This window comes from Calliopsis andreniformis, chromosome 4 (genome assembly GCF_051401765.1).
Source record: "Calliopsis andreniformis isolate RMS-2024a chromosome 4, iyCalAndr_principal, whole genome shotgun sequence".
Lineage (NCBI taxonomy): Eukaryota > Metazoa > Arthropoda > Insecta > Hymenoptera > Andrenidae > Calliopsis > Calliopsis andreniformis.
Window position 1 is genome coordinate 10707837 of NC_135065.1, and position 25588 is coordinate 10733424.

The following is a 25588-nucleotide window of genomic DNA, read 5'->3' on the forward strand; positions in this document are numbered from 1 at the left end:
CGCCTCGTACGGCTTAAGTCTCGTTTAAAGACCGATCTGGCCTGCGCGCATTATGCACGAGAAAAAGAGAGAGGGTTGAAAAGAGAGGGGATTGACAAGCAAAAGAGAAGGGCCGAGGATTTCGACGGTGGCTACCTCTGAATAAACAGGGAATTAAGTCCACTGACGATCTACGATCGCTTCCGGTTCTTCGTTCGCTTCCCACAGAAGAAAGTGCTAATTTGAGGAATCAATTAAATTTCACGTCCGCGGGGAAGATAATCGCGAGTAGCTACCATCACCGAGTCGTCCCGTTACAACTGGTTCGCGCAGTCGATTTCTAGCGTTCTCTACTCGCGTCGTTTATCTCGATTATATCAATTATCCCGGAATACTAACGAACTCATTAAGGGGGGGAAAGGACGCGTTAACGATAGGAACAAGACGAAGCGTTAAATTTAGTATAATATATTTTCCATATAATAATTCTCGCTATACAGACATTATTTTACAAAGCATGGTTTTATACTATGTACTTGTTGCTGCATTACTTAACGTTAAGTCGCGCGATCGCGAGGCTCAATCGAGCCTCGACGAATTCGCAGCGTCTAATTTCTCTTACACACCTGCCTCCTTCGTACAGCCTAATTTTATACATTCATAATACTGGTATTTCATCAGCGAGCGCCTAGTACCGTGTCTGTATCGTCCAACTTATTTCTCTTGTCGAAAGACAACGGAAGTTCTCGAGAAACGAACAGAAAGGAAAAATAAAATATTTGTGAAATCAGAGATTTGGACCATCCAAACACGTCCTCGGCGCTCCTCTACGTATACTGGAATCTGGAAAATACTTCGAAACATCTCGTTACCACGGTTGGCTTCCACTCAACCGCGCATGAAACTTACACACGACTTCTCAGCTTGCGGATATTTACAGTTCTGCTTTGCATCTCGACGAGATTCTATTTACAACGGTGTATTTAGTAATCACGATACACTTGAGGGTACACGTCCACTCGAGAGTCTACAATACCTGCTCCGAAATTTCTAATTTTGCATAATTGATCAATACTGCGTTCCACTCTCAGCTGAACACATACCCTCGGATTCGCCGATCATCCCAGTGTCTCGAGAGAATGGCAAAGTGCTGGTTTCGCCGCGGAACACGAGACGCTCGGCTATTTGAATACTCCAGGGCCCCGAGTTCAGGCCTCACTGGGTCTTCGACAGTCCCCCGTTCCAACCCCCTTTTTTCCCCACCTTTTTTGTCCGACGACCGCGTGTAATTTCGTGTCATTTCAGATTTCTTCCCCCGCAGGCAGGTCCCCTCTAATGTCATATTAATTGTAGATTCGCGTTCGTATGCGATCGGCTCGTTTCCTGGCGCGACTGTTGTAACCGTTCTCGATGGTAGACCTAGTCGCCGCTCTAACCTGTGGTTTATCCCCTTTCCCAGACGGATCGACACTTTTTATTTACACTGTGGAAAGTAAGCTGCGCTTCGATTCCCTTTCACCCTCTGTTTCGGTGGTCACCGTAGGTGCAGGAAGTTCGAAATTCAAAGGACCACCTATCCTGGCGCGAAGTTCGTGTTCGTTCTGGTACGACAATTACATCGAAAGCACGAACCCTGCTTCACTGTACCATTCACTCACTAAACGCTCAAATCGCGAACTTTGGTTAACCGCATAATACTTCCTCTGTCCAGTCCCCATTATCATCTAGGAAATCCCTGCCATGTCACTTCCTGTGCCCCACCTTGCCAAATGCTTCCCGTGGCGATGCTTGCGTGGGATTCAAGCTGCCCCTCGATTTTTAGGACATCGTTCTTTAATCAACTTTTGTGTAGATCGAGGACGTGATCTGGAAATTGCCTCCTTGATAGTTTGCGATAGTAGCTGCTGTGTGGAGACGCAATCTTCACTGTCACAGAGTTATTCACTCTCTGGAGGATCTAACTGATCCTCTATCTTGCAATTCAACTCTTCTTCTTCGTCTTCCTCAGCTTCTGTGCCCTAGATATCGTGTATACTCTCTTCATCACTGTCTGCCCTTATACTCTGAGGGCTGTCTTCCCTTTTTATAGGTGAAGTATCACGACTGTTGCTCCTGTCCCTCTGCCTGTTCACCCTGCTCAGGTTCTCCCTCTCTCTGCCTTCTATTATATCAGGACTGTCTCTATAATAGTTCGCCATGTTTGGCGTGAGGGAGCCCATAGTGTTGCTTGGGCCAGCCTGGAGCATCGTGGGTGGATATAGTCTCTCGTCCTTGCGCAGGGGTGACCTGTCCCTCAGCGCAGGACTCTTGCTTCTGTCTCTCTGCCTGTGCGCTCTGTTCTCTCTGTCTCCTCTGTCCGCCACCTCAGGACTGTCTCTATAATAATTGCTCAAATTCGACAGGCTAGAGCTAGCAGTAAGTGTCCCAAGAGTGTTGCTCGACCCTGCCTGAACCATCGCAGGTGCGTAGAGTCTCTCCTCTTTCCTCAGCGGCGACCTCTCCCTCATCACAGGACTTTTGCTTCTGTCCCTCTGCCTGGACGATCTTTCCATGCTCTCCCTGTCCCTTCCATCGGCCATTTCAGGGCTGTCCCTGTAGTAGTTGCTCAGGTTTGACAAACTGGAGCTCGCTGTGAGGGAACCTAGAGGGTTGCTAGGCCCTGCCAGGATCATCGTCGGGGGGTAGAGTCTGTAGGGCAGGGGCTTCTGTAGAGTCACCGCTGCTGATGCTTGCTGGTAGAAGAGCCCGTTGGTTGGCAGCGCGTGTGCTGTCGGATAGGGCCAGTATCGTCCTGCTGTAGGGTGCGCTGGGACTGCTGCTGCGCCGCTGCTGTACAGCTGTTGGAACGCTGCCACCGCGAAATTGTTCTCCGCCATTATCTCGAAGCCAACGATCGTCTGCCGCTTCCATTTCGTTCTGGAAAGAGAAGGGAAGGGTAGATTAGGACTACTTCTCGTTTGTTACCTCTGCTAACATAGATGTCTAAATATCCTAATCTGCAATAACATCGATGGTGTCTTGATTTAAGTAAGCCCCTTGCATTCTCAATTTTTTTTTAAAATCCTCTTTCCCATAATTCCCTATTATTCTAAGTCCAAGTTCGAACCTGTAAAGAAATTGATTTCTACACAGGAGTACCTGTAATGAAACTGATCTCGACGTAGGAATGCAAAGGATTAAAAATGGAGTGATATTGAGGGATAAGGAAAATGCCGCAATTTCCCCGAATCCCACTTTGCCCCCCTCCCTTTGTACCGCCTCCCAATCTTTGTTCGCGTATGTAAATCTCCATCTGAGACAATTACGCTAAAACGGGCTGGCGTGTCGGCGAGCGGTTACGTTGGCCACACTGTTGGAGGGCTTATTATACTAACAAATAGCCCGTGGAGTTTCGCTGCCTAATCATCACGTATCATGCCACGCGCGCAAGTTCCTACGCCGCCACCTGCGAAGGCGCTCTTGGACGCGCCAGAGATATATCGTCGGGGATGGGGGTTGATAGCGACCAGTGTTGGTCAGAGACCCAATTGGGGGGGGAAAATCGACGGAGGGTGAAAAAACAATGAGCGATCTAGCGCGAGCCACGGTGCTGGTCGCGATGCCTCCAGGAGAATTACGATCATTTGCGAAAATTGAAGGGCAGTGGTTGATCGCGAGCAGCGATAGGGAAATGCATCCGTCTGTGAGCGTAGAAAAAGCTTGGCGATAGGAATCCGGTTCTATCAAGACTCCCGCCATTATGGAAATAACCTGAACGGTATAAAAGAGGACTCTGAAGAAGGCTCGATCCATAGCGTTTCAATCGGATCTATTATGCAACTCGTTGCATCGCGTGTAATTGGTAAAGAGTGCAGAGATCTCTCGTGAAACGGTTCACAGTAATTCAGCTCCAGTTATTGCAGCTACTTAAAGGTTTCAATTCTAATTTTTAATCCTGTATGAAAGATAGACTCGCTTAGGTTTCTCTTATCCTTGCTTTGGGTAATAACAGTCTTCTGAGAAAAATAGGAATTCGTGACTAGGTACAGATTAGGACATAGGGTTCAAGGGGTAAAGAATTTTTTAAGTATTTTTGTCGCCTTGTGTTAACCAGTCTTTCTGCTCTCACAACATAAACACTGTTTTATTGTGCAACGCTAGGGAGTTCTTGAATAAAAAATAATTCCTCGGTTCGTGTGATTAACAACGCTTACACGCGTAATCGATCCTCATTCAAGCTCGCGCTCCAATTATCGTCCATCGATCGGTCCGCGGTAATTACTGTAGAATAATGAGAAAAATTGATGTGGATTTCGCGTAGAGGTTCCAGGGTGAAACCGCCAATAAAATTTCGGTTAACCAAGCCTGTCGACGGGCGCAGTCAAACATCGCGATTACCAGCGGCGATAAATCAGCCCGACGCCTGGCCACCTATCCCACTCAATTAAAAGCCGACGATCCGCTCGTTGCGGAATTCGAGACGATAATTAACGGGCGCAGTGAGCGGCGGGGGTGGTACATTCGTTACGGGTTTTTCCATAAAAACCGGCAGCGGGAAATAAAAATTAAAACGGCGAAAAAAAAATAGTCATAGCTTCGAAACGAGGCCGCGAATTTCACGGGACGCCAGAACCGAGTGGGGGGGGACAGGTGAGAGGGGGGATGAAGTTGGGCTGTCAGGGTAATTAATAATCAGGAGATCCGTGGCTGGCAAGGGACAAAGCGGCTCTAACGGATATGCAGCTCGCACGGAAAATTCGACAATTAATATATTTCGTGGGGCGCATCCCTCTCACCCTCTCCCGCCTCTCGTTCTCTAACCCACCCCTCTCGCCACCAGTATCCCTCTCTCGCTCTCTCCTAACTCCGCGAACGTGTGCATCGTCGAAAATGTGGGCCACTCTGTCTCTCTCACTTGACCTTTTGTGATGGTCGACGACGGGGGTAGGGGGTAGCAGTAAAATCGTTCATGAATTTTAAACAGGGGCCTATGAATCGAGCCACGATCATTTCTCATTTTTCTGCTGGCACGCTGCAGAAAAGGCGAGCACCGATGCACGCTCGAACGAGGGAGAGGGACAGGGCAGAGGGGCGGACAGAGAAGAACGGAGACGACAAGTTGCAATGAAAACCACTCGTGCGATTATGTGATGAGTAATGTTTTTTAATACCCCCACCGTCGGCTAGGGGTGGCCGGTCATTTTCGAGTGCAGCCACTCTAAAACACCCTTAATTGCCGCGCCGGCTCTTTGTATCGGCATTGAATAACCGCGAAAGGGAGAAGGAGAGAGCGAGGGTCGGAAGTGGCGGCGGAAAGAGCGAGAGTCATTGATTTATCGTTCTCGAGAGGTACCCAGGGGGGCTGCCTCGATCTTGCTCGAACACAAGGGCGAAAGGGGCCAGGGACCTAGACGCAGAGGGGGGAGAGAAGTGTTAAGAAAGTGTAACGATCGCTTCCATCGGGCTTAATGATCGTCGAGTCTTCGAGGAAGGGGGTTCTTCCGGCTCTGGGAAACGCTGCTACGAGCCAGCGGGAAATTCGTTCGAGAGCACCAAGCGAACCGTTTAGGCGCGTGAATTATGGAGTTTACTTAAATCAACGGAGGATAGAGAATTACGTGGGCGACGCAAGGTACAGAGGGGGGGACGAAACCGAACGGGGGAGAGTTAATGCATTTATAATGGTGGTTGGGACTGGTCGGTGGTTTTGCGGTTACGACTCCGCGCGACACTAATGCACCCAAGCTGCTGCCTCGACTTGCGATAATAACGGCGACAGAGAAGCGATGAATAGGGCGACATATTTTTAAATTATTACCTGCCTCGCTGGCTTCGGAACACATGTTCGACGGGAGCATCTAGACTACTCCAATTTCGAGTCAACGTTTCAGGGAATGTAACCAGGGGGAAAAGAGAGTTGGAATCAGGGTTGCCACACGAATTCCCTCTTCGACTATAGAGGAGGAAGATGTACTGAGTGTCCTGCTGTAGTGTGTTGCTAAGGTCTTGTTTGAGTCTGGTACCTAGACTTGCACCAATAGGTCACCCGTTATTACTGTTGCTACTATACCTAAAGAGGGAATTTTCGCGACAACCCTCCCTGGAGTAAGAGTCGAGACACACTATCGATACGCTCATGATCAATTCTTAGAGTTACATTCTTCTAACGCACGATTGAATCGAGATTGGAGCGTTAATGTAAACACGTAGGTACATTTAAAAACATTGAAATGCAAAGAAGTAATATTTGAGATACTAAGAGAGCACACACAATCGGTGGAAGAATTCCGCGAGGGAAATTCAGATAACACGGGAACAAATTCAACCTCGTTTAGAGAGCCGTGTACGCTCGTTACAGATAAACGAATTTAAACGGGTAACACGTAACGAGCCGAGAAAATAGCGATCGGTCTCAGAGCCGAGGTCTCCCGCTGCCGTGTCGCCCGAGCATTTTTCGAGGGAAAACTCGTGCGGAATATTATAGGGAGCAGGCCGACAAACGCGCATGCAAACACATCGTTACATCGGTACACCCTCGCTCCCCTCGGGGTTATCGTCGGTCGACCGATTAGCCTCGTTTTTCTACCTATTTCGTGAAATTCCTCGTGTACTTGAAATCGTACACGAAATCGCAGGGAATGGCTTTCGTGACACGAATTTCTGCCTCGACCGAGGGGGAGAAAAAGGATCGCCTCGTTTCGAGCGCGTTTGGCTAGCCGAGAAATCAAGACGGGGCCCGTTATGAAGCGGTTTACTGGAGGCGTGGGAAGCTCGTGTGTTCTTCCGGCTGGCGTCGGCGAAGCCTCAAGAAACAACGGAGCCAGGATTCTCACGATCGCGATGTATCACGACGCGTTAAGGCGATGTCGCCGCTCGGCTGCGGCGCCGCGGATCACGCAAAAAAATGGAAACACCGGGAAAACAGAGACACTAGGCGCCCGTTTCTTTTTCTGCGTTCCTAGCAAACGTGTTTCTTTTCCCTCGCTCCCGCGGCAGAATTCGCACCTAATTTAACGGCCTCAATGGGAATGCCGCGCGCGTCTCTAATTAACGAATCGCCTTAGAACGACTTTGCTCGTGTTTAGTACCTCGATGCGAACGTCGATCCTCTGTTCAGGATAATTGCTATATTTATGGTAGCTTTCTCTTTGCGCTAGGAACATTCTTTCGGTGCACGTGAAACGGAGTTTTGAATGGAGAGAGGAGGATTGGTGGATTTTTTGTTCGATGACTTTCGGGTTACTTCTTTCACCGCGATTTCTAGCGGGCTGTTCGAGGTGGAACTTGGTAGTTTTATGTGGACTGTTGCAATGGCTAATGAAAATATGATAAATGGAAGGTGTTACGTAGTATTGACTAACAGAGATTAGTTTCTCATTGGAGAGGAAAATGCTGTCTTAATTGAGTACGTATGCGGCGCTGTTGAGAATAGTAAAATGCTTAGAAGAAAATATAGAGGTAGAATTTTTGTATCATCTATGATTTCTAATAGTGAACTAACGTTAGCTATCTCAATGATATTTAAGTTTAGAGACATTTTAATTTCGTAGAAATTCCCAAAAACAATTTCGTGAAGACTCTTTTAATTCTGTCGATACAAAGTCAAACACTTTGACTTAAAAGAAAATCCAGGGAGCCCTCAAATAGAGTACTATGGTACTGAGTACAAAAAGAGTGGGGAGTGAATCCTCGAGACACAGGTATTTGTTGTTCATCGATTTGACCCACGCGTTCGAAGCAATAACAAATAAGTCGATGCCTCTGTCTCCTTGTCAGGTCACTCAGTCATTGCTAGTCTGTCACCGAGTGAATATCGGTTGTTACGAGCCGAGGGCTAGATGGTCTGACCGAGGGTCAGGGTTTTTGGAATATTGTTATTTTTTCGTGGACGAACCAACGGGTAACTTTGCACTCGTTGGGAGCCACCTCACGGATGTGGACGAACCAGTGCGCAACTGCCAACACCGGGAGCCACGTTAGGATTTGGGTAGGTTTTCGTGGACGAACCGACACTCAACTTGGCGAGTATCGGGAGCCACTAGGATGGAATAAAGACTGTGGACGAACCAGCGAGTAACTTTGCACTCGCCAGGAGCCACCGGGACGTGGACGAACCAGTGCGCAACTGCCAACACCGGGAGCCACTTGTAGGTTAGGAAAAGGACCTTCGCAAGGATTGCGAAGATGTTAATATAGCCTCGTAACTTTTAAATTTACAATATATATATCTCGAGCGGTAAAGATATATTATTTGTGGGATCGTTTACGCGTTCGCTTCTTATTGGATTTAGGAAAGGTTTTGATTGAACTAAATCCAATTTAACAAACCTTATAAAACTGTATATAATTACACGTTTGAGTTGACTCGAAGGAATACAAGTGTTTATGATTTTACGTGTCGCGGAACTAAGTCCTCTCTCTCTCGATTACGCACAGAGGTATGCGGGGGACGCGTCGTTAAGACTACGTTACAGTGAGTTTTTACGTACTGTACTCAAAGATTTTTGCTTGAAGGAGAACTAATGCTCGATCTTGCTTTCCGGTCTAAGCCACGTACTAACTTCAAAACTGGATTACGAGTGAGCCCGCTAGACCGAGTTTCTTAGCCTTTTTATAGTCAAAAATCTATAGGGAAAATGGTGGGGACTCGGTTGCATCGCAGAGTTTCCAAGAAAATTGAGAGATATTAATTTCGAAGAAAATCTATTAATTGGGTGCAACGGAAATGCCTATCGGCCCTTACATGGTGACTTCCAGGCAAAGTCAAAGGTCAACGGAAGGAGCTTTGAATCGAGCCCTTTCATAGTTACTTTACGTAACTCGTCTGGACTCGTAACACGGTAGTTCGATACGTTATCGCGTCGCGGATTCGCCGCTAGAATCGTGGACATTTTATGCCACCAGTGTTCCATTGAATTTGTGTATGCGTGGATTGATCCTGTGGTCTTCTTCGATTACTCGATGCGGTTTCGAATTTGTGCTTCACTTGTGTGACTTTGCAACTGATCAACGCTCTTGAGGATCACCTTTCTACTGCAAAGGTAGGAGAATGAATTTACTTCGCCAGCGAGTGAGATTGAAGCGTTACGTTCACACGTACGCTGTTTCCAACTACCGATTTCTTCTATTCCTCTTGGGTTATCGCTATCTTATTATCGCAACGGCATCTACGTTCCATGGACCGTTATACCCGTATCACTCTCGGTTCGCATCCATCCCGTGTACTTCTAGATAGCCATGTAGGAAAGTATTACAGCGTGTTCACGGGTGATGGTGTTTAACGTTGATGGCGTGTAACGAGCGCAAAACCACGCGAAGGATTCTCGGCCCCCACCGCGTCATAAGAAAGTCCTGTAGCCCTGTCTTCTCGTGACATTTTCACCTTGTCGTATTTTGATTTACATCGTGCCAAGGATAACTTTCTCTTTCCGAGTGGAAATGGAATTTTCGACAGTAACACAGTTGCGTTCACTCCATATCTTTTATCGCTGAGGATTTATTAGGAATAGTTATTAGGAATATTCAGGTAAATGTCCCAATACCTAAACGTTTGAGATGTCAAATGTCCCACTAAGTAAACAATTTAAAACTGTATGTTCTCATGCTTTAGTTGTGAGGTCCCAGAAACTGAGGATACTATTTTATGATACTAGTTGTGTACGTAATGTATTAGAGTTTATGCCTAAAAATAAATAAAATTAACGTCAGTGTTTAGATATGGGGACATGGTCAATTACTGGGACATTTACCTTACCCTTCTCTTTTGTTTATTAATGAAGTGACATTGACATCATTTTTGGGGCCAAGTGCTGTACGTGCGCCTGAGATATTCAGGAGCTTGTTCGTGCTAGAGAACCCTGCCCGAGGACGTGACTCGTAATTCTAGAGTATTATGCGGTAGCTCGATGATGCTTTCTAGCTAGGCTCGGGTTTTTTAAAATCGCCGCTCCACGTCCCCCTATGGCTCCGAGCCTTCTTTTGTAGAATATCATCCTCCTCATTTGCAAGCCTAAGCTTCTCGACTTCTCATTGTTTGAACCTTACCAGGCTTTTTACAGTATTTTCATAAAGTAAGAGAAACATTAATCGAAGTGAATTTCACTCCAGCGATCCAGCAAAGGGCTAGCCGAGCCTATCACAACGACGCCACTTAATTAGGGGTAGCAGACCTCCTCTGCTCAGCTCACGGCGATAAATTCGCCTAGAACGCATAAATCTCCCCTCGACCAGATAAATCTCGATGTTCGTTGCGAATTACATAAACGAGCGAGCTCGGTGCGTCTCATTAGAATGCAGTTTCTCGAGGGACGTTAAAGACCGCAAGCGACCAGTGTTCGAAGCGTGTGCTCTCTTATGACGCACCGTCTGGGCTGTGTAGGTAATTAGCCGATAAGTAGGGAGGGTATTCGCGCGAGCAGCGAGTCCTAACGACTTCTAAATAACCGAGACTCTGGGCGCAGAAAAAGCAACGAGCGCGTATCGCTTATCGCGTCCGCAGAAGCGATTTAGCGTCTGTGTAGTCTATCCTCGATCGATTCCGAGGAAAACACGTTCGCCCGAGAAAATCACCGTAACCGGACGGTTTAAACGCCTATCCAAGCACGGGAGAGACTCAAGAGCGGTTAAACACTGGTCGAGCGGAGTATTCATTACGCCGCGACCTGTTTCGTCCCGCGGAGCCACCGCCGTTCTCTCTCGGCGTCTCGTTACACGTGCGATTAGCGAATCAACGCCACGACGCCTCTAATTGCCGAGGAGACTCGACGGGGATCCACCCGATAGAGGAGGACAGTCGGTGGATCGAGGAGAGAAAGCTGGAGTGCTTAATCGCGCACTTAGCTCGCGCAAAACGTAACGAGGAATTAATGACGCTCGTCCTGGTTTACGATTAGCCGAGACTGGTCGATCAGACGGGGTTGTAGGCGGTGGCCGCGGAAAAGAGACACGAAATCCGTCGCCGTGGCGCCCGAGGTGTGGTCGGCGCCTCCGCGAAAAGGCGCCGAGTCAGCGCGTCGAGCAACAAAACTTTAAGCGGGCACTTAAGAAGCCGCCCGACAGAAGCGTCACTAATTTTCCAGGCTTTTTGCGCCCTTTGCGGCCTTTCTTTACCACCTTCCTCCGCGCTGCGATAATCGTGGCACGCGTGCTTGCCGGCCTTTGCGATTCGTTTTGATGAAGCGTGTTCTCATGGCGCAGGGGATTTTCGTATGTTGAGGTTAGTGACTAGTGAGTAGCTTGCTGATATGGGTGACCCTTGGGCGATATTGTTAATTAGGTTTCTGATAGATGAGTCTCTGAATTAAGGGGGGTAGCGAAAGGTATTTCGGTGACCAGAAATTACAAACATATGTAGACTCTGGCTACAAAAATAATGAAGACAATATACCATTGATAATAAACCCCATATATTCTTCTGTTAGAAACATAACAAACATCTGATAGAAATATCGATAGAAGAATCGTGTCTCATAGGATCCAAACCAAGTCACCATTACAAATTAGAAATCACAGTAAATCTCTCACTATAGAAATTGATCACTTGCTAGTGCATCGCTGTTTATCGATAAATACACTGTTTGTTCCCAAACCCAAAGACCAGAGTTGCAATTGGAGTGGCGAAAGGCAGCTCCACCGAAATGCAGGTAGTCGAAACGATGCAACTGCTGACAACGTCTGTCATTACGCCATTCGCTCGCCTCGTAATTGACAGTCTAATGGCACGGTTTAGAGTCTACGGTTCTTTCCTCCCCTCTGCCCTGAACTCGCCGCCATACGTGGCGCAGGAGCCTCGGAGATCCTCATTAACGATTCGCTTTCTTTGAGCTCGATCGACCGCTTGTCCAAACTAAACGGCCGAGAAGTCGCGAGTCACTGGTTGTGGGTGTTCCGCAGCTAATCACCTCTCGAGAGCGCTGTCGGCCCGACCAAGTGCAACGACGGGGTGGAAATTGGCGTGGAGCCACTTTCGGGGCGGGAAACGAACGAGGCTCCTTTGCTTCGTGGAAAATGAGGTGTATTCTGGAAAGGTCGTCTGTGAACGCTGGGCGACCCTTAGACGCTTGAGAAACTAACATTTTTCTTCGCTTTATAGAAAACTCTTTGAATATTCTTTTGAAATTTAAGTAAAGAACGCGTAGTTTTCGTGTTTTATAGGGAGCTAGGTTTCTTTGGAGGGGAGAACAAAAGAGATGCGTGAAGGGTGTTTCAATGTCTCAGGATTAAAATTCAAGTAGCCTCTTCGTTCGAGTAATTGAATCAGCTTTGATTAGTGAGCCTCGTTCTATCGTAGAGTCCTCAAACCTCCAGAACTTACATATATAAAGTGAGGTAACAGGATTGAAATATTAATAAATACCCACATTTTTGTCACAATTTGAGCTGTGGGAATTGGAGTCTTAAAATACTATCTTTGGAAATTTTCTTCGCTGGTAACCCAGAGTAGCAGAGCAGCTGTGATTTTAATTTTCCTCGGTAGATCTTAACCATCGAATTCTCGTGACTAACGAGCGTGATGATCGAGGAACGATAGGACTGCGAAGTATCGACAGGGCGAAATTGCAGGCGCCACTGAATGACTCGGTAGAAACGGCCTTGCGCACAAAGGATGCCGCTGGGTATTCTGAAATTGACTCTATCCGTTCTAACACTCATCTCTTCACTAGAGCTCAAACACAGAGCCATACATCACCTTTTATAGCTTAAAACCGCAGATCTTCAAACTATCACAATCCAGAACCTTCTCCAACAGGTCTCCAGAAATCCCTACTAACGCAAAATCCCGTCTCTATTCAACCAGACATTGGAAACAGACAAAGATTTGGTATTCATAGAATAATGAAGGCAGGTCGAGCAAAAAGCCACGGCTCCCGAGGTGCTCGGTTTTTTAAACGCTCGTTCACGCTACAGTCGATTATCGATGTCCGCGAGGCCTCAAAGTGGTACATGACTTTCGAGATACCAAGGCGAGCCTGGGCCCCATGATCCTCACGTTTAACCACGTAAACAGCGCCTTTGTTAGCCGCCGCGATTTCCATTTTCGGATTCGATACGCGCCGTCACGAAACACCGCGCCGCTACGCTTCTCATTTCGGGGCACCTTGATGAGGAGCATCCCCCGATTGACATGCACAAAGTAACGAAAGTGTCGAGCCTGCCCTTGATCGATCGACTTCTTCGTCTGGTTTCTTATCGCGACTCTCGACCGTTTACAAAGTCAATCCTCCCATTGTCTATCCGACGCCTTTCGTTTACCGCTGCCTCTCGAAGGGCGGCAATCGTGATCGTTGCGTTTCTTTGTTGCACGACAGCATTCATCGAGGCTCAACCCGCGGGGTATATTAAATGGCCAGAACAACGGGCTACTTTTTCTACTTCTTTGTCCCCTTTCTCGGAGTTAATAAACCCTGCAGTGGTAACATGGTCTATCGAACGGTAATCAAGCTTGAAATTCGTGTTGCTCGTTCAGTCATGTTTTCAGATGAAAACCATTGTTCCCTCCTTTTTGTCACGAGAGAGTTTGTTTATCGAGAGTATTCAGGTTTACAGGTCGCTATTGTTATCGCGGGGAGTAAGTGTATAGTCTGTCAAACGGTTTCATGAATGTCGTTTTAATCCTACCTTCTGTTCTGGTACCACGTCTTCACTTGGGTGTCGGTGAGATTCAACTTGGTCGCTAGTTCCATTCTGTCCTGCACGCTCAGATACTTCTGATGCTCGAAACTCTTCTCCAGGGTCTGAAGCTGCTGATCCGTGAAAGCCGTGCGCGCCTTTCGTTGCTTCTTGCTGTGCGCCGAGCTGAGCGTGCTGGACGACGAACTTTTTGGGTCGTCCTCCTTGCCACCTGAAACCCCATTAAAGAGTCGTTTGTTAAACTTGATCTTTACGTTTTTGGGATTTTAAGCTTTGCAGATATTCAAATATTGAAAGTCTCAAATATTTCAATTCTCAAATTGTAAAATTTTCAATTTTTTATACTGTATTCCAAGTTTCCTAATCCCTTAAATCCACCCTAAACCATGCACCAATTTTCTCATACAGAACCACATCCTCCAATCCCTATTAGACAAAGCATCAGTCTATTAAAAAGACCCTAGAGTCAAAGGTCAGCAAATATACCTCGGTGGGGCAAACTCTGGGGGGTGAGTAAAATCGGTCGGAGAAGAGGCTTTTATTGCACGCCGCGGGGGAAGCAATCGATGGCCTGGGTGCGCTCCGTTTTTGCTGGTCCCTGCATGGCGATCGCTGCCGCCTCTCTATCGGCAGAGATCCTTTTGTTCTCAGTCGGAGTCCGCGCAGCCGAGAGCCGATTGGCTGGTATCGCGGATTGGACCACGCAGCCGCGTCGAGACGCCGCAAATTATCCCCCGGTTCGCCGGCACCCACGGAGAGGGTGGGATTCCCCGAGGAAACCGATTACACCCGATACACGTCGGCAACTTGCGCCTCCACGCGCTGACACGCACACAGCCACGCACCCCGGATCAAATCTAACGCGCGGGCACACACACACAGACGAATGGACAGACACCCCTTGTCCTCCTCGGTTCATCCCCCACGAATCTCGTTAACGCTGCTTCCTTTATTTCTACGTTTTTCTTTCGCCGTTGATAGAGGTACCATTTTCCAGCAATCTATATCGCGGGGGAGCGAAGCCTTTTTGAATAGTAATCGAAGTCACGTGGAATTCGTTTCCAATACTCTTTCAATGGATTGCTTCAGAGTGATGTGACGCGGTGAGGTATTTCAGTGGCGAATTGAACTATTGTGTTTTGTAGTCTCAGAAACACCTCTGTGTTTATATAATATTCTTTTAGCGACGAGTTATCTATTCTCCAAAAACCACCCCTATCGGGAGCCAAAGGAAGATAAATTATCCCTCTTAAAATATATCTTAAACAGGTATTATCAGAGAGGATCCAGAAGACGTCACTTGATCTCCTGCTTATAGGGCAGTCTATTTTAAGGGAATGGGCAATGTAGAATTCTAGTCTTTTAGATGTCTCTCGATAAAGAATGTTAAGATTCCCTGACAAGTCTGAGAGAGTCCCGCGAGGGGACCGATCAGGAAGGCACCCCTTGGGAGCCGCTCTGCGGCCTTCTAAAAGTATCTAAAGGGCCGTTGTCGCGAGCTCATCGATTGGAACGGTCGTGGGTGGTGCGGAAGAAAGACGCTGGAGGGATGCATCAGGGGAGTGAGTACGTACGTAGTAGAATCAGAAGGGACTGGAGGGGAGGCGTAGGAAGCAGCGCGAGAGAAGGGAGGGAAGAGCCGGAGAGAGGCAGAGGATTGAGTTAACTCGAACGAAAGCGTGGCTCTTAGCCTCCGTTTGATCGGCCAGATTCGCTCGAACGGTTCCAGCACTGGATCCGCCATGTTGGCAAAGATGGCCGACGATCCCTCAGGAAAGGAATTTCATCGCAGACGGCCGCGGCCCGAGATCGAGTCACGGGACTCGAGAGAGAAGGAGATGGGGACGGTGGAAACGGAGGTTGGAAAACTAAATTTACTATGTGATACACTTAGTGCCCCGGGTCTCAACCGACGCAGTTCTCTTTTTTAGACACTTCCAAGACGTTGGACTGGAAGTTTTTCACCCCCTGCGAACCCCACCCGCAGAGAGTTTGAAGTAACTCGAGAACCGTCGCGAAACAGTCGTCTCCTCTCGTCTTCCACCTAACCCCCGACTCCCCCCAACCCTCGACGTCGTGGAAAGGTACGTTTTCTACGGTTCTTCCACCGCTTACTCCCGCAGCACGTACTCGCGAGCTTTATTCGTGCGCTCGCGCGTCTTCACATGCCTGTTCCTCGCTTTGTATGTTTCACTTTGCCCCGATGGGTAATAGGAGACGGAACTCTCAAAGGGGATTCGGGAAAACGGTTCTTGCGACGATTGTGATGGCAGACACGGAGTCTCGAACTGAAAACGGAATTGTGTTCGCTGGAGTTTGCGATTGGAGTGGAGCTAGGCTTGATTAACAGAAGATTTTAAAGTGACACGAAAAATGTTATTCTTTATACGCCATAAAAATCGTAGCTACTAAAATTTCAAGTCTGAACAAGCAATATTTCGTCGCGTCTCAAGTAAAGAATAATTTATACTTTGACATAGAAAGTGAGAACAGGAGTGACTATCTGTACTTATAGATAAAGCAGGGCTAACAGAGGGTTAGTTACTCACCACTCAATTTCAACTCTAGATACTCCTGAGTCCTACTAGAACAACAAAGTCTCAAAACAATCTGTGACCGAGTTAATCAAAGCCCCACTGTATCTTAATTCCCTAGAACTACGAAGGTTCTTCTCAGACTTTCCAGAAATGCCACCCTCTCCCGCTTGTTTTCCTTCCCACTCCCAACAGTAAGTATTCTTTCCACTTTTCATTCCCCTGGAACTTCTCAACAAACATCGTGCATCTTAGTCCTCCATATGACATATGTCCCTCGGTAAAGTTTGCTTCGAAAGTTTCCCAAGAAATCGGTCAGACCTCGAAGTTGGATCACGAGCGGCGGCTCGGTTCCGAGAACTCGAGATTTCCGCGAGTCGTCGCTTTAATTACGCCAGCAGCCGACGATCGGCGGAACACAGTCGGCGTACGACACGACACCGGATGCACGACGTGTATGCACCGATGGAAATTGTCGTGTTTCGTGCGCGACGAACAGAGAGAGAAAACGAGGGCCTCGCGTGCTTGGTCGGCGTCGTCGCCGCGGTACAATGTATGGGACGTAAAAGTGAGATTAACAGGATGTTTATCGAGCAATTATTCGCCGGCGCAATTAGTGCCAGCATGGTCGTCCACGTCACCGCGGGACAGAGCGAGTATCTCCTTCGGCCGAGTTCACGCAAAACGTTCCCTGTTTTACAACGAAACGCGACACCTGCAGGATGTACAGACGATTACGGGGCGAGTGTGTGCACTTGGAGGACCGATGGCCGAACGCAGCGATGCGTATTTTCAGGCTTACAGTAGATTAAATCAGCTCCGAAATCATGGGAATGCAGGAATGGGAGAGCTTCGCGATGGAATTCATTAAGAAACGATCAACGAATTTAACAAGTTTCTTTTCACTGCAGTCTCTTTGCTAATTTTATAAATGTCTATAACAGATCCTACCCAAGTCTACTCTACTTAAATCTACTTTAAATCTATTTTAGAGACTTTTCCAAGATTTGTATTTGCAAGATTTTCATTCGCGTAGATTTAAAAAATTCTAATATAAGAATTTAATATCCTTTTTTAATGATTTTGTTTGTTGGGAGACGAAGTGAATTGAAAAGGTGTTTTTCATTGTGAAATGGAGGAACAGAATCCGACGAGGCTCTCCGTGCCCGTTCCCATTGAACGCGACAATCGCAGCCTCCCGCGTTGTGCTTTTTATTGCGGATCGTTACGTGCGGTTTACATCTACATTCCGTGAATGTTAACGGCATTGCGCCAGCCTTGCGGGTAAAAACGCACACCTGCGGACTAGTTAGCCGCGGCGCGCTTACGGGGAAATAAAGCAATAAGCAAGTATAATCGCGGCTGTTGACGCATAATGCAGGAACTGACGCTGAATTTCCACCCCTTTGCCTTCGCTATTCAAGCACTGTGAGCATCAGTTACTGTGGTTGGTGAAATAGTTAAAAAATAATATAACAGAAAGGAGCACAGGCTTTCAAATTACGTAAATGATGTAGGAATTAAAAGACAGGCCAGTTATTTTTTTTGTGCACCATTTGTGGCACTTTCGTCCAAATTTTTGGCCACAGCTTTGTTATGACTCGATCTTCTGACTTTTCGATATCAGATTTCAGGCGTAGTAGATTTTCTTTGGATTGCTGAGGAATTCAGTTTTCCCAATTCTAGTCACACCTCCTCGCTTGGCCTCGTGTCGCTAGCCTTTCGTAGCTTGCCTCCCTCTTGTGTACTGTAGAAGGGCGGCGGTCCCCAAGTAGGGGGTAGAATCTGACCCCTCTTTCGTATTGTGTTACCGTGTCGCCACCTTTGGGGGTAGAGAACACTGGGGATGATGTTATAGGGCTAACGTTTTATTGCTTGCCCACTTTATTTGCAGTCACCCCTGGGGACAAACTGACGACAAGAATTTGGAAAACAAACCCTGCTGTCGTTAGTGCTAAATTAGGGAAGGAGGGACTAGTAATTGTTTCGATTTTCTTCCTTAATTGGAGTTAGGCGTAAGGTTTCAATTTTAGACGTTCTCAAGCATTGAAATTTTTAGGTATTCAAATATTCAAATCTCCAAATTTTCAAATTTTCAAATATTCAAATATTCAAATATTCAAATTTTTTAGTTTTCCACAATACGATCTCCTTCAACTGTCCCAAAATTGAAGTTACAACAAAACCACATTCTTCATATGCCCACAGTACTTTGATTACCAATACATCGAATACCTTCAACCCCAGATAAAGACAATCAAGTCTCCCATAAGATATTCTTCTCTCAGTCATTAACGAAAAGTTTGGCCAACAATAAAGTCCGAGCATCGTAATAAGGCCACGTAGGTGTCGAGTGTCGACCTGTACAACGATCTGTCTCCGCATGGAAACATTATAGGTAAAAACGCAATCGGGAGTTACTGTCAGATCGAATTATGCGAGCCTAAGGTTTCGCGGGGTGCATAACGAGGCGCGTTTCTCGAATTTCATGAGTGCATTCCGCGTGGCCGGTGAATAGGAATACACGACTACTGCACTCTGCGATCGTTCCGCGGTAATTAGCTAGGACACGGGATAAGATTTACAACGGGGTCCCATCGACCACAAATATTTCCCTTTCGCCGAAGTCCAGCAAAGAATCGATACCCTTTCCAAACGATCGTTTCATCCCCCGTCGCGACTTCTGCGCCCCAGAAACAGTTTCGAGTGCTCCACGCCAGGGTGAAATTAATTCGATCGCGAGAAGAGTGCTCGTCCCTCGACCGAGGTTGTTGACAGTGAAAAGGCTCGAACAAGATGGAGGGTGAAACGGGGACACCGGTCGCGGCAGGGTGACTAGGGGAACTGGAGTCTAGTGCAAGTAGCTTACCCTAATTGCGAGTAGTCGAGGCTTGTTTCAACTTCAAATCGGATTTGCTTGTATATTTACAAATCGAATGTTACGCGTGCGTTGACCGAAAACCGATAAAGAAAATCTCTGGGAACTTCTGACAGATAGTTGAATAGAGACAACGTCACAATTGATAGTGTTCTCGCTTGGTCCGTGAATCATCAAGTCTCAGAAGGTTTGCTTCAGTGGCCTAACCGAAGGCAGTTTTAATCAGAAAGGAAAACAGTTGGAGCAATCGAGTCGATGTATAGACAGTGTTCTAGCAGCACCGAAACTCGGTCCTTCTGACATCAAGGCCGCCTTGGTCACGCAAAAGTCGTGTTAGCGACTCGCCAAGTGGCCTTCTAGCAGTCGTCAGCGGTGTTCCAGGGGGCTCGTGTACACGTGTCCACCTCTCTGTATGTGGCCCTAGCCCTGCACACGGTGCACCGTGTCGTGTGGGTGCGTCGCGTTCGTGACCGTGCTCGCGTGTTAATTGCGACTGCATTGGATGTTATTACGTGGAAGGAAATTTCGGTAGACGAAGGTGGCACGAGCAATTAACCGCGGCGAAGGGGACAGATGGATGCTTTTTGCCTGAGAACTGTGATTTCGATCTAACTTCACCCTCTAGTAGAATCCTCATCTATTTAATAGTGTGTTTGGAGCTGATAAATTGGAAATGGAGATTAAAGTGTAAGTCACTCATTTGCTAAATTGGTTAACGCCAGAAAGTAGAATTAGTCCCAGTGACTTTAACTATGATAATTTGAAAAAAATCAGAAAGTGGAGTTAGCCACATCGATTTGTGAATTTGTCATAAAGGGAAAGGGAGCATGTATCTGTGCCATCGCTCGATCGTTTATAAATATATTTATCGGTCGTAAAATGACCGTGAGATTGCATAGATTCCACAATACCGGAGGAACATTACAAACATCGCAATCAGGGTATATTATCGCGCGCTTAACTTCCACCTCGCGCGGTCCGTACAGTGTTTACAAAGCGGCCGATCTTAGATTAAGCGTACATGATTAATTATTCCAGCACTCGTGGAGTTAGGCGTTTGAAACAATACGCCCTGACTCGATTAACTTCCCCAGACGTTTCTGTTCCCGAAAGTCATCGCAGCTCAGGGCCCAGGACTTGTGCAAATACCCTCGTCTCCCTAAAAATCTAGTTTGGCGTTCTTCTGTTGATTCGATCGATTTATCCTCTTCACGAATGATTTGCTTGGTAGGTTACATCGTCTGGACGACCACTTTACGTTCAGTCGTACTGTTTCTGATACGATAAACAACGCAGAAGTCGCCTTTTTAAAGGTAGCGCAAAGCGAGGTCAGCACTGTCAACGCTGGGACCAGCTAGTTAAGAGGATTTGCGATCGCGAATCTCGTTAAGAGAACGTCGAGAACCAACCGAGCGAATCCCAACGACAGCGGTGCACCGGCTGTCGGTCGAGCGCTACGAGGAAATGTTTAGGAAATTCTAGCTCGGCAATTCGTCCTCGTGCGCCCCGACTCGTTGAAAGCAATAGGATTGACGGCGATACTCGTTACGTGACGGCTCAGGCTGGCTGAACAAGCAGCTACCGATTTTTAAAGCGATATACAGCTACTGAGACTCTCCCGAGCTGTTTCGTTTCTTTAACCCCTTCCAGTAATCAAATTATGAGAAACGTTATGAGATATATGTGCTCGTTTTATACACGGGATTACTACGTTTCAGGTACGTCAGACAAGTTTTAAGTGCACTGGGATTGAGACAGGGATAGAAGAGTACTGTGGAGTCCAAGCGTTTGTGGAGAATGAGATTTAAGATGAGAAAGAGGTTCAGTATCGATCTACTATTAGCAGGGCTATTTAATATTAAAATCACTGTGCACGTGATACATCGAATTTTTATCGAACACTGTATAAGAAAGTACGTGACCAGAAAGAGGTGAGACATTCACCATACTCAGAAGTATTATAAAATACTTTAAATATTAGCGTGAGATTATTATTAGACCTACTACTATTTAACTCGAAAAGGCACTAGCCTCTCAAATTCCTCTCACAATTCTCTCTACAAATTATAACTCATCAAGCTTCGATATGAACCTTCTTCTCAATCTCAGCCTCGCACACTCGAAGGCCAATCTCTCTCACCACGTTACCCTTTCACGTCACCATTCTCGGTTCTCGATTATCCGGAGCGCGGATTAATCCTCGCCAGATAGTCTCGTCAAAAAGCTGACAGCTGGTTCTCGTTTGTCAGGGTGCTCTCAGGGTAGCGGCGCAGGAAAGAAAAAAAAAGGAAGGAAGGGGCAGCTCGAAGTCGAAGTCGCTTTCGTCTCGGCGACTACGCGGCTCTCATAGAATTCCTAATCCGCGCCGAGATCTAAACGGTTGCCAATCATTTCCGGTTCTCGGATTAGTCGCGCGCGAAAAGTCGGCCTTGGTAAGGGCGTGAAACTGGCTGGCCCCTTCCGGCCCGCTGCCAACAATGCCCGCCGAGGAACGAATGTTGGCTTCATAAGCGGATTACAAACGATTTGTACACGCGCCCGAAAAAGTCTCTATTTTGCGCCAGATATCAAGGGGAAGGGAAGGATTTCCACGCGTTTGCTCGTCGGTGCCCTCGACCGAGGCATTCACAGGGAGACGTTCCTCGAACGCGCCTCGAATCGCTACCCAAATCGAGGCGACGGTTCTTCGACGCGTCGAGGAAGAATGAAGCCTACTGTCAAGCAGAAAGAGTCGTGTCCCACAGCGATCATTTCAGCGACGGTCAACAGAGACGTAAAAGCCCATGAAACTCCGCGACTGATCGCGGAAAATTGTCGACTCTGGTGCCTTGCGAGCGTTCCCGACGGCAATTACACAGACGTTATTTTTTTTAATCGACTCTCATTAATTCTCCACTGGATTGAGCGAGCGCGACGATTACTTCCACGAGATTAGATGTACATGGGGAAACAAGCGCGAGATAATCTCGAGGGAACTATTTTTGCCTGGTTCATCGCTGTTCCGCTGTTTTTCGAGGACTGAAGAAACGCTGGGGATAAACGGAGCTGCTGATCGTCGGCGATCGAGAGCAGATCGCGTGAAAATAATTACGAGGCGGCGATTTGTTGCGCGACCACGCTCCTTCGGAGAGAGGGGAAAAGTTGAGTCTTCCGCTGGGGGAAGATATCGAAGGAAACGGTGTTCGCGTCGAAAGCGTTGATAGATCGAGAGGATGGATCGCGCGTAATCACCGGTTCAATCATCCGTAAAGCGTGTTCGCTGGCAATTACAACAGCGTTACTCCTTCTAATTGGCCTTCATTAATTCTTCAGCAGACGCCTGGCCGACGATTAGCCGCGCGAGGTTAACCGCCACTGATAACGCCCCTCTGTGTGATATCCGCGCGGAAGAAAGCCTCGCGCGACTGATAGCCCCTTTCTGTCGCGACGCGATCGGTTCCGGGGATAGTCGACGCTGTGGAGTCTCTCAGCTAATTTACCCTCAGTTGATGTGGTGGTAGAAACAGATATGGGAGTAGCGATACACTATTTTCGATTTTTATTTCATTTTTTATCACTCTGGACTTTACAATATCTGTTATTAATTCTTTTCTGGATTAGTGGAGTTCGTGAATTCACTGGAGTATTAATAAATACTCTTTCTGTGGTCTTCAAATAATGCTGTCTGTCCTCTTGGAATTCTCATATACGTTCAATTTTTTTTGAACAGATGATTTTCTACTTAATCTTGATTCAGAGTATAATTATAGTTCCTGTGATTCAGTTGTGAATAATATCAATGAAACATCTGCTGCAGTTTCTCTTTCCCTCGAAGTACTTAAACTATTCAAATAGCAAGCGTTTTCGAACTCTCATCCTTCTTCTCGTTATTAATTTACCCAGATGGACGATCAGCAATCACCGTGACGGTGATTCTAGAGACTCTGCAGAGTTAAAGAAGCGTTGAAAAGGATCCAGTTATAATTGAGCTCGAAAGAAGCTTAGGAGGCGGTCGAGAATTTTATTTCACACATATTTGCAGAACAATCTTCTTATTTCCAGCTCGAGCTCCGTATCGTTGAAAAAGAGAGGAGATCGTTGTTCCCGCGGGGAGGGGAATTGTTTTGCAGAGGACAGACGATCCTTCCCGTTCTCGCAAGAAACCGTCTACCCGGTTCTCACAGTCTGAAGCGGTATTAGTGCTCGGGACCGTGTCTCTAATCACGTAGCCGTAGTCATGCGCGTAATTGTTCTTAATGTGCTTTTTGTGGGAAATAAGCCGATTACGATGTAAGCGTATGAACTTAGCCTCAAAGGAAAGTACCGTGGAACGTCGATCGACCGTAGGCACGCAGAACGGGAACGTGGTGGAAAAAAGGCGGCTTGTAAATTGACGGAAATTGTTCCGAGATGATTGGCATTAGCAGTACCATCCTCGATGCCTCTGTCAATGCGCCTCTGAGGCGACCGAGAGCTGACAAATAGCCATAATTAGCATTCTTATGGTCGGTGATCGTCACTCGACAAATCATCGACGCGCGTAATGCTCGATCGTCGTTGTTGCATGGAAATCCTGTTCCTCGAAATATCCGATATTCGGACATCGAGTAGAGACTCGAGGTGGATACTTAGTCATAGGTAGATGAATCGAGATAAAAAACGTGTAGACGGGGGACCTGAGCGGAATAATCGACGGAAGTGTCGAAACGGTCAGCTTGAGCCCGCGTAATGGTCGCTCGGGGATTCCGTTAACCCCAAGGGAAACCGTGTAGGCCTCTAATTACGTGATACGCCGAAAACGGAGACTCGCTGGATCGTTAAAACCGCACCGTTCTATCAGATTTCGAAAGTAGAGTCGATCACGAAGCTCAGGCGTCGTTAAGGGTCAACAGGCATGGAGCATCGGTCAATTAATGGAGTAGACCCAGCCTGAACTCGCGATAGGCCCGCAGCAGGTCAGAAATGATGAATGGAGGAAACGCGAGGCGCTGACTGGTTTCTTTTCTGATTTTACCGTCGAAAGTCGAGCGCCGAGAACCTGATACTAAACAGATACTGAAATCTGAACACTTTCCTTCCTCCCTTCATAAATCCATCGACTGACGAGGCGACGCGGGTCCAGCTCGATCGAAAACGGTAAATTCACTTGGGCAGTTGACGCCCCCGAGGGGCTGAGTCTGGGGGACAGCTCACAGGTAGTAGAGTTGAATGAAACAAATGAGGGTAAGATAATTAAAGCGTTGGAGCGACCGAGCCCAATTTAAGACCATTAGAATCCCTAAACGATGTCGGGACAGAGGATGGACCTTTTATCTGGCGGGAAACATCTGATCGGCTCGCGTTTTGTGTTGGCAACCAGCGACGGACACAATCTCCGCGCGGAACATCCGGTAGAGTAGTCTGCCCTGTCCTTGACACCTTCGTGAAAGTCAGGTGAACAAACTCGACCAGTGAAATGAATCTTTTTTGTCTCCTCTCCCACTCTCCACTCCCACCTTCCATTGGTCCAATTAACCAGCTTGGACGATTAAAGGCCCCATGTACGCGACGAATCTCTCGACTCGGTCGATTCAGGCGCGTCGTTATACCGCGTAACGACTTAATCGGCCCTCGTTCGCGGAAACGTTTACCGAGCCGCGGCAAAACCGAGATAAGAACATAATTGACCGCTTACCATTAGAAGTAACGGAAGCACCGTCGTGATGACTGGCGTCGCTATCCTCGTCGAGGTTGCTGTTGTTCAAGGACGACCTGGATTGGTGCCTGACACTCAGGTCCCTGGGGGTTGAGGGCGGGCTCCCTGGCGGCTCCTGGGTCTGCAAGCCCGCCTGGTGCATCTTGCTCGACGCTCCGCCGAGAATATCAGTGATCATGAACCTCGACCTCTGCGGCATAGTAGTCGAGGCGTCGCCTCGCTCCAACCCGTTGTTGTTACTATGATTATTGTTCCTCGCGTCTAGACCATTCGACAGTCGCTCCACACTGACTCCGTTCCTCTCGACGATGTTCTCCAACCGATGCGCCTCGAGGCCCGACATCCTGCTGAGGTTCAGACCGTTATTGGCCACGGTGACGCCGCTCAGAGCCGCCACGTGGTGGTTCTGATGATGATGGACCGTCATCACGGTACACGTAGGTGGTTCCTTCGGGCTACGGGCACCTGCAGGTGCCTCTGTCGCCACCCCAGGACTCGCCCTGTACCTGGGAGACAGAATCTTGCCGACAGTGACGGCGTCGACTTCGTCAGGAACTCGTGTCACCGAATCCTCCTAGGGAACTACACTTCACTGTATCCTATTTATCCGCTCGAGCACTGACTCTTCCCCCAGCGTCTGTTCGGGAGCTTGAGTGACATTCCTGTTGTCTAGTGTCCTCTCAGAGGTTGCTGGTAAGGTATCACGGAGAACTGATTTAGAGTTTGGGGATGTTTTCTTAAGCTACCGATCCCCAGGAGTCCCGCGGTTGATATCGACTCGAGAATCGCGAGTAAATGGCGCGTGAGATGGTTGCGATGCACCTTGCGCTTCCTCCCGTTCACTCGGTTGCTCCACCTCCGCCTCCGCCTTGTTCCTCTTCTTCTGCGCGCTCTGAGCCGCAATTAAGGGGCCGC

General features: G+C 47.7%; 1 protein-coding gene across 1 annotated transcript; it reads right to left on the bottom strand.

Annotated features, from left to right (window-relative positions):
- Positions 1 to 1258: 1258 nt before the first annotated feature.
- Positions 1259 to 25147, bottom strand: LOC143178001 (uncharacterized). Its single transcript, XM_076376383.1, has 3 exons — positions 24653 to 25147; positions 13576 to 13798; positions 1259 to 2895 (listed from the first exon to the last, which is right to left on the bottom strand). The coding sequence occupies exons 1-3, from the start codon at positions 25098 to 25100 to the stop codon at positions 1998 to 2000; spliced, it is 1569 nt and encodes a 522-aa protein (XP_076232498.1). The 5' UTR covers positions 25101 to 25147; the 3' UTR covers positions 1259 to 1997.
- Positions 25148 to 25588: the final 441 nt, after the last annotated feature.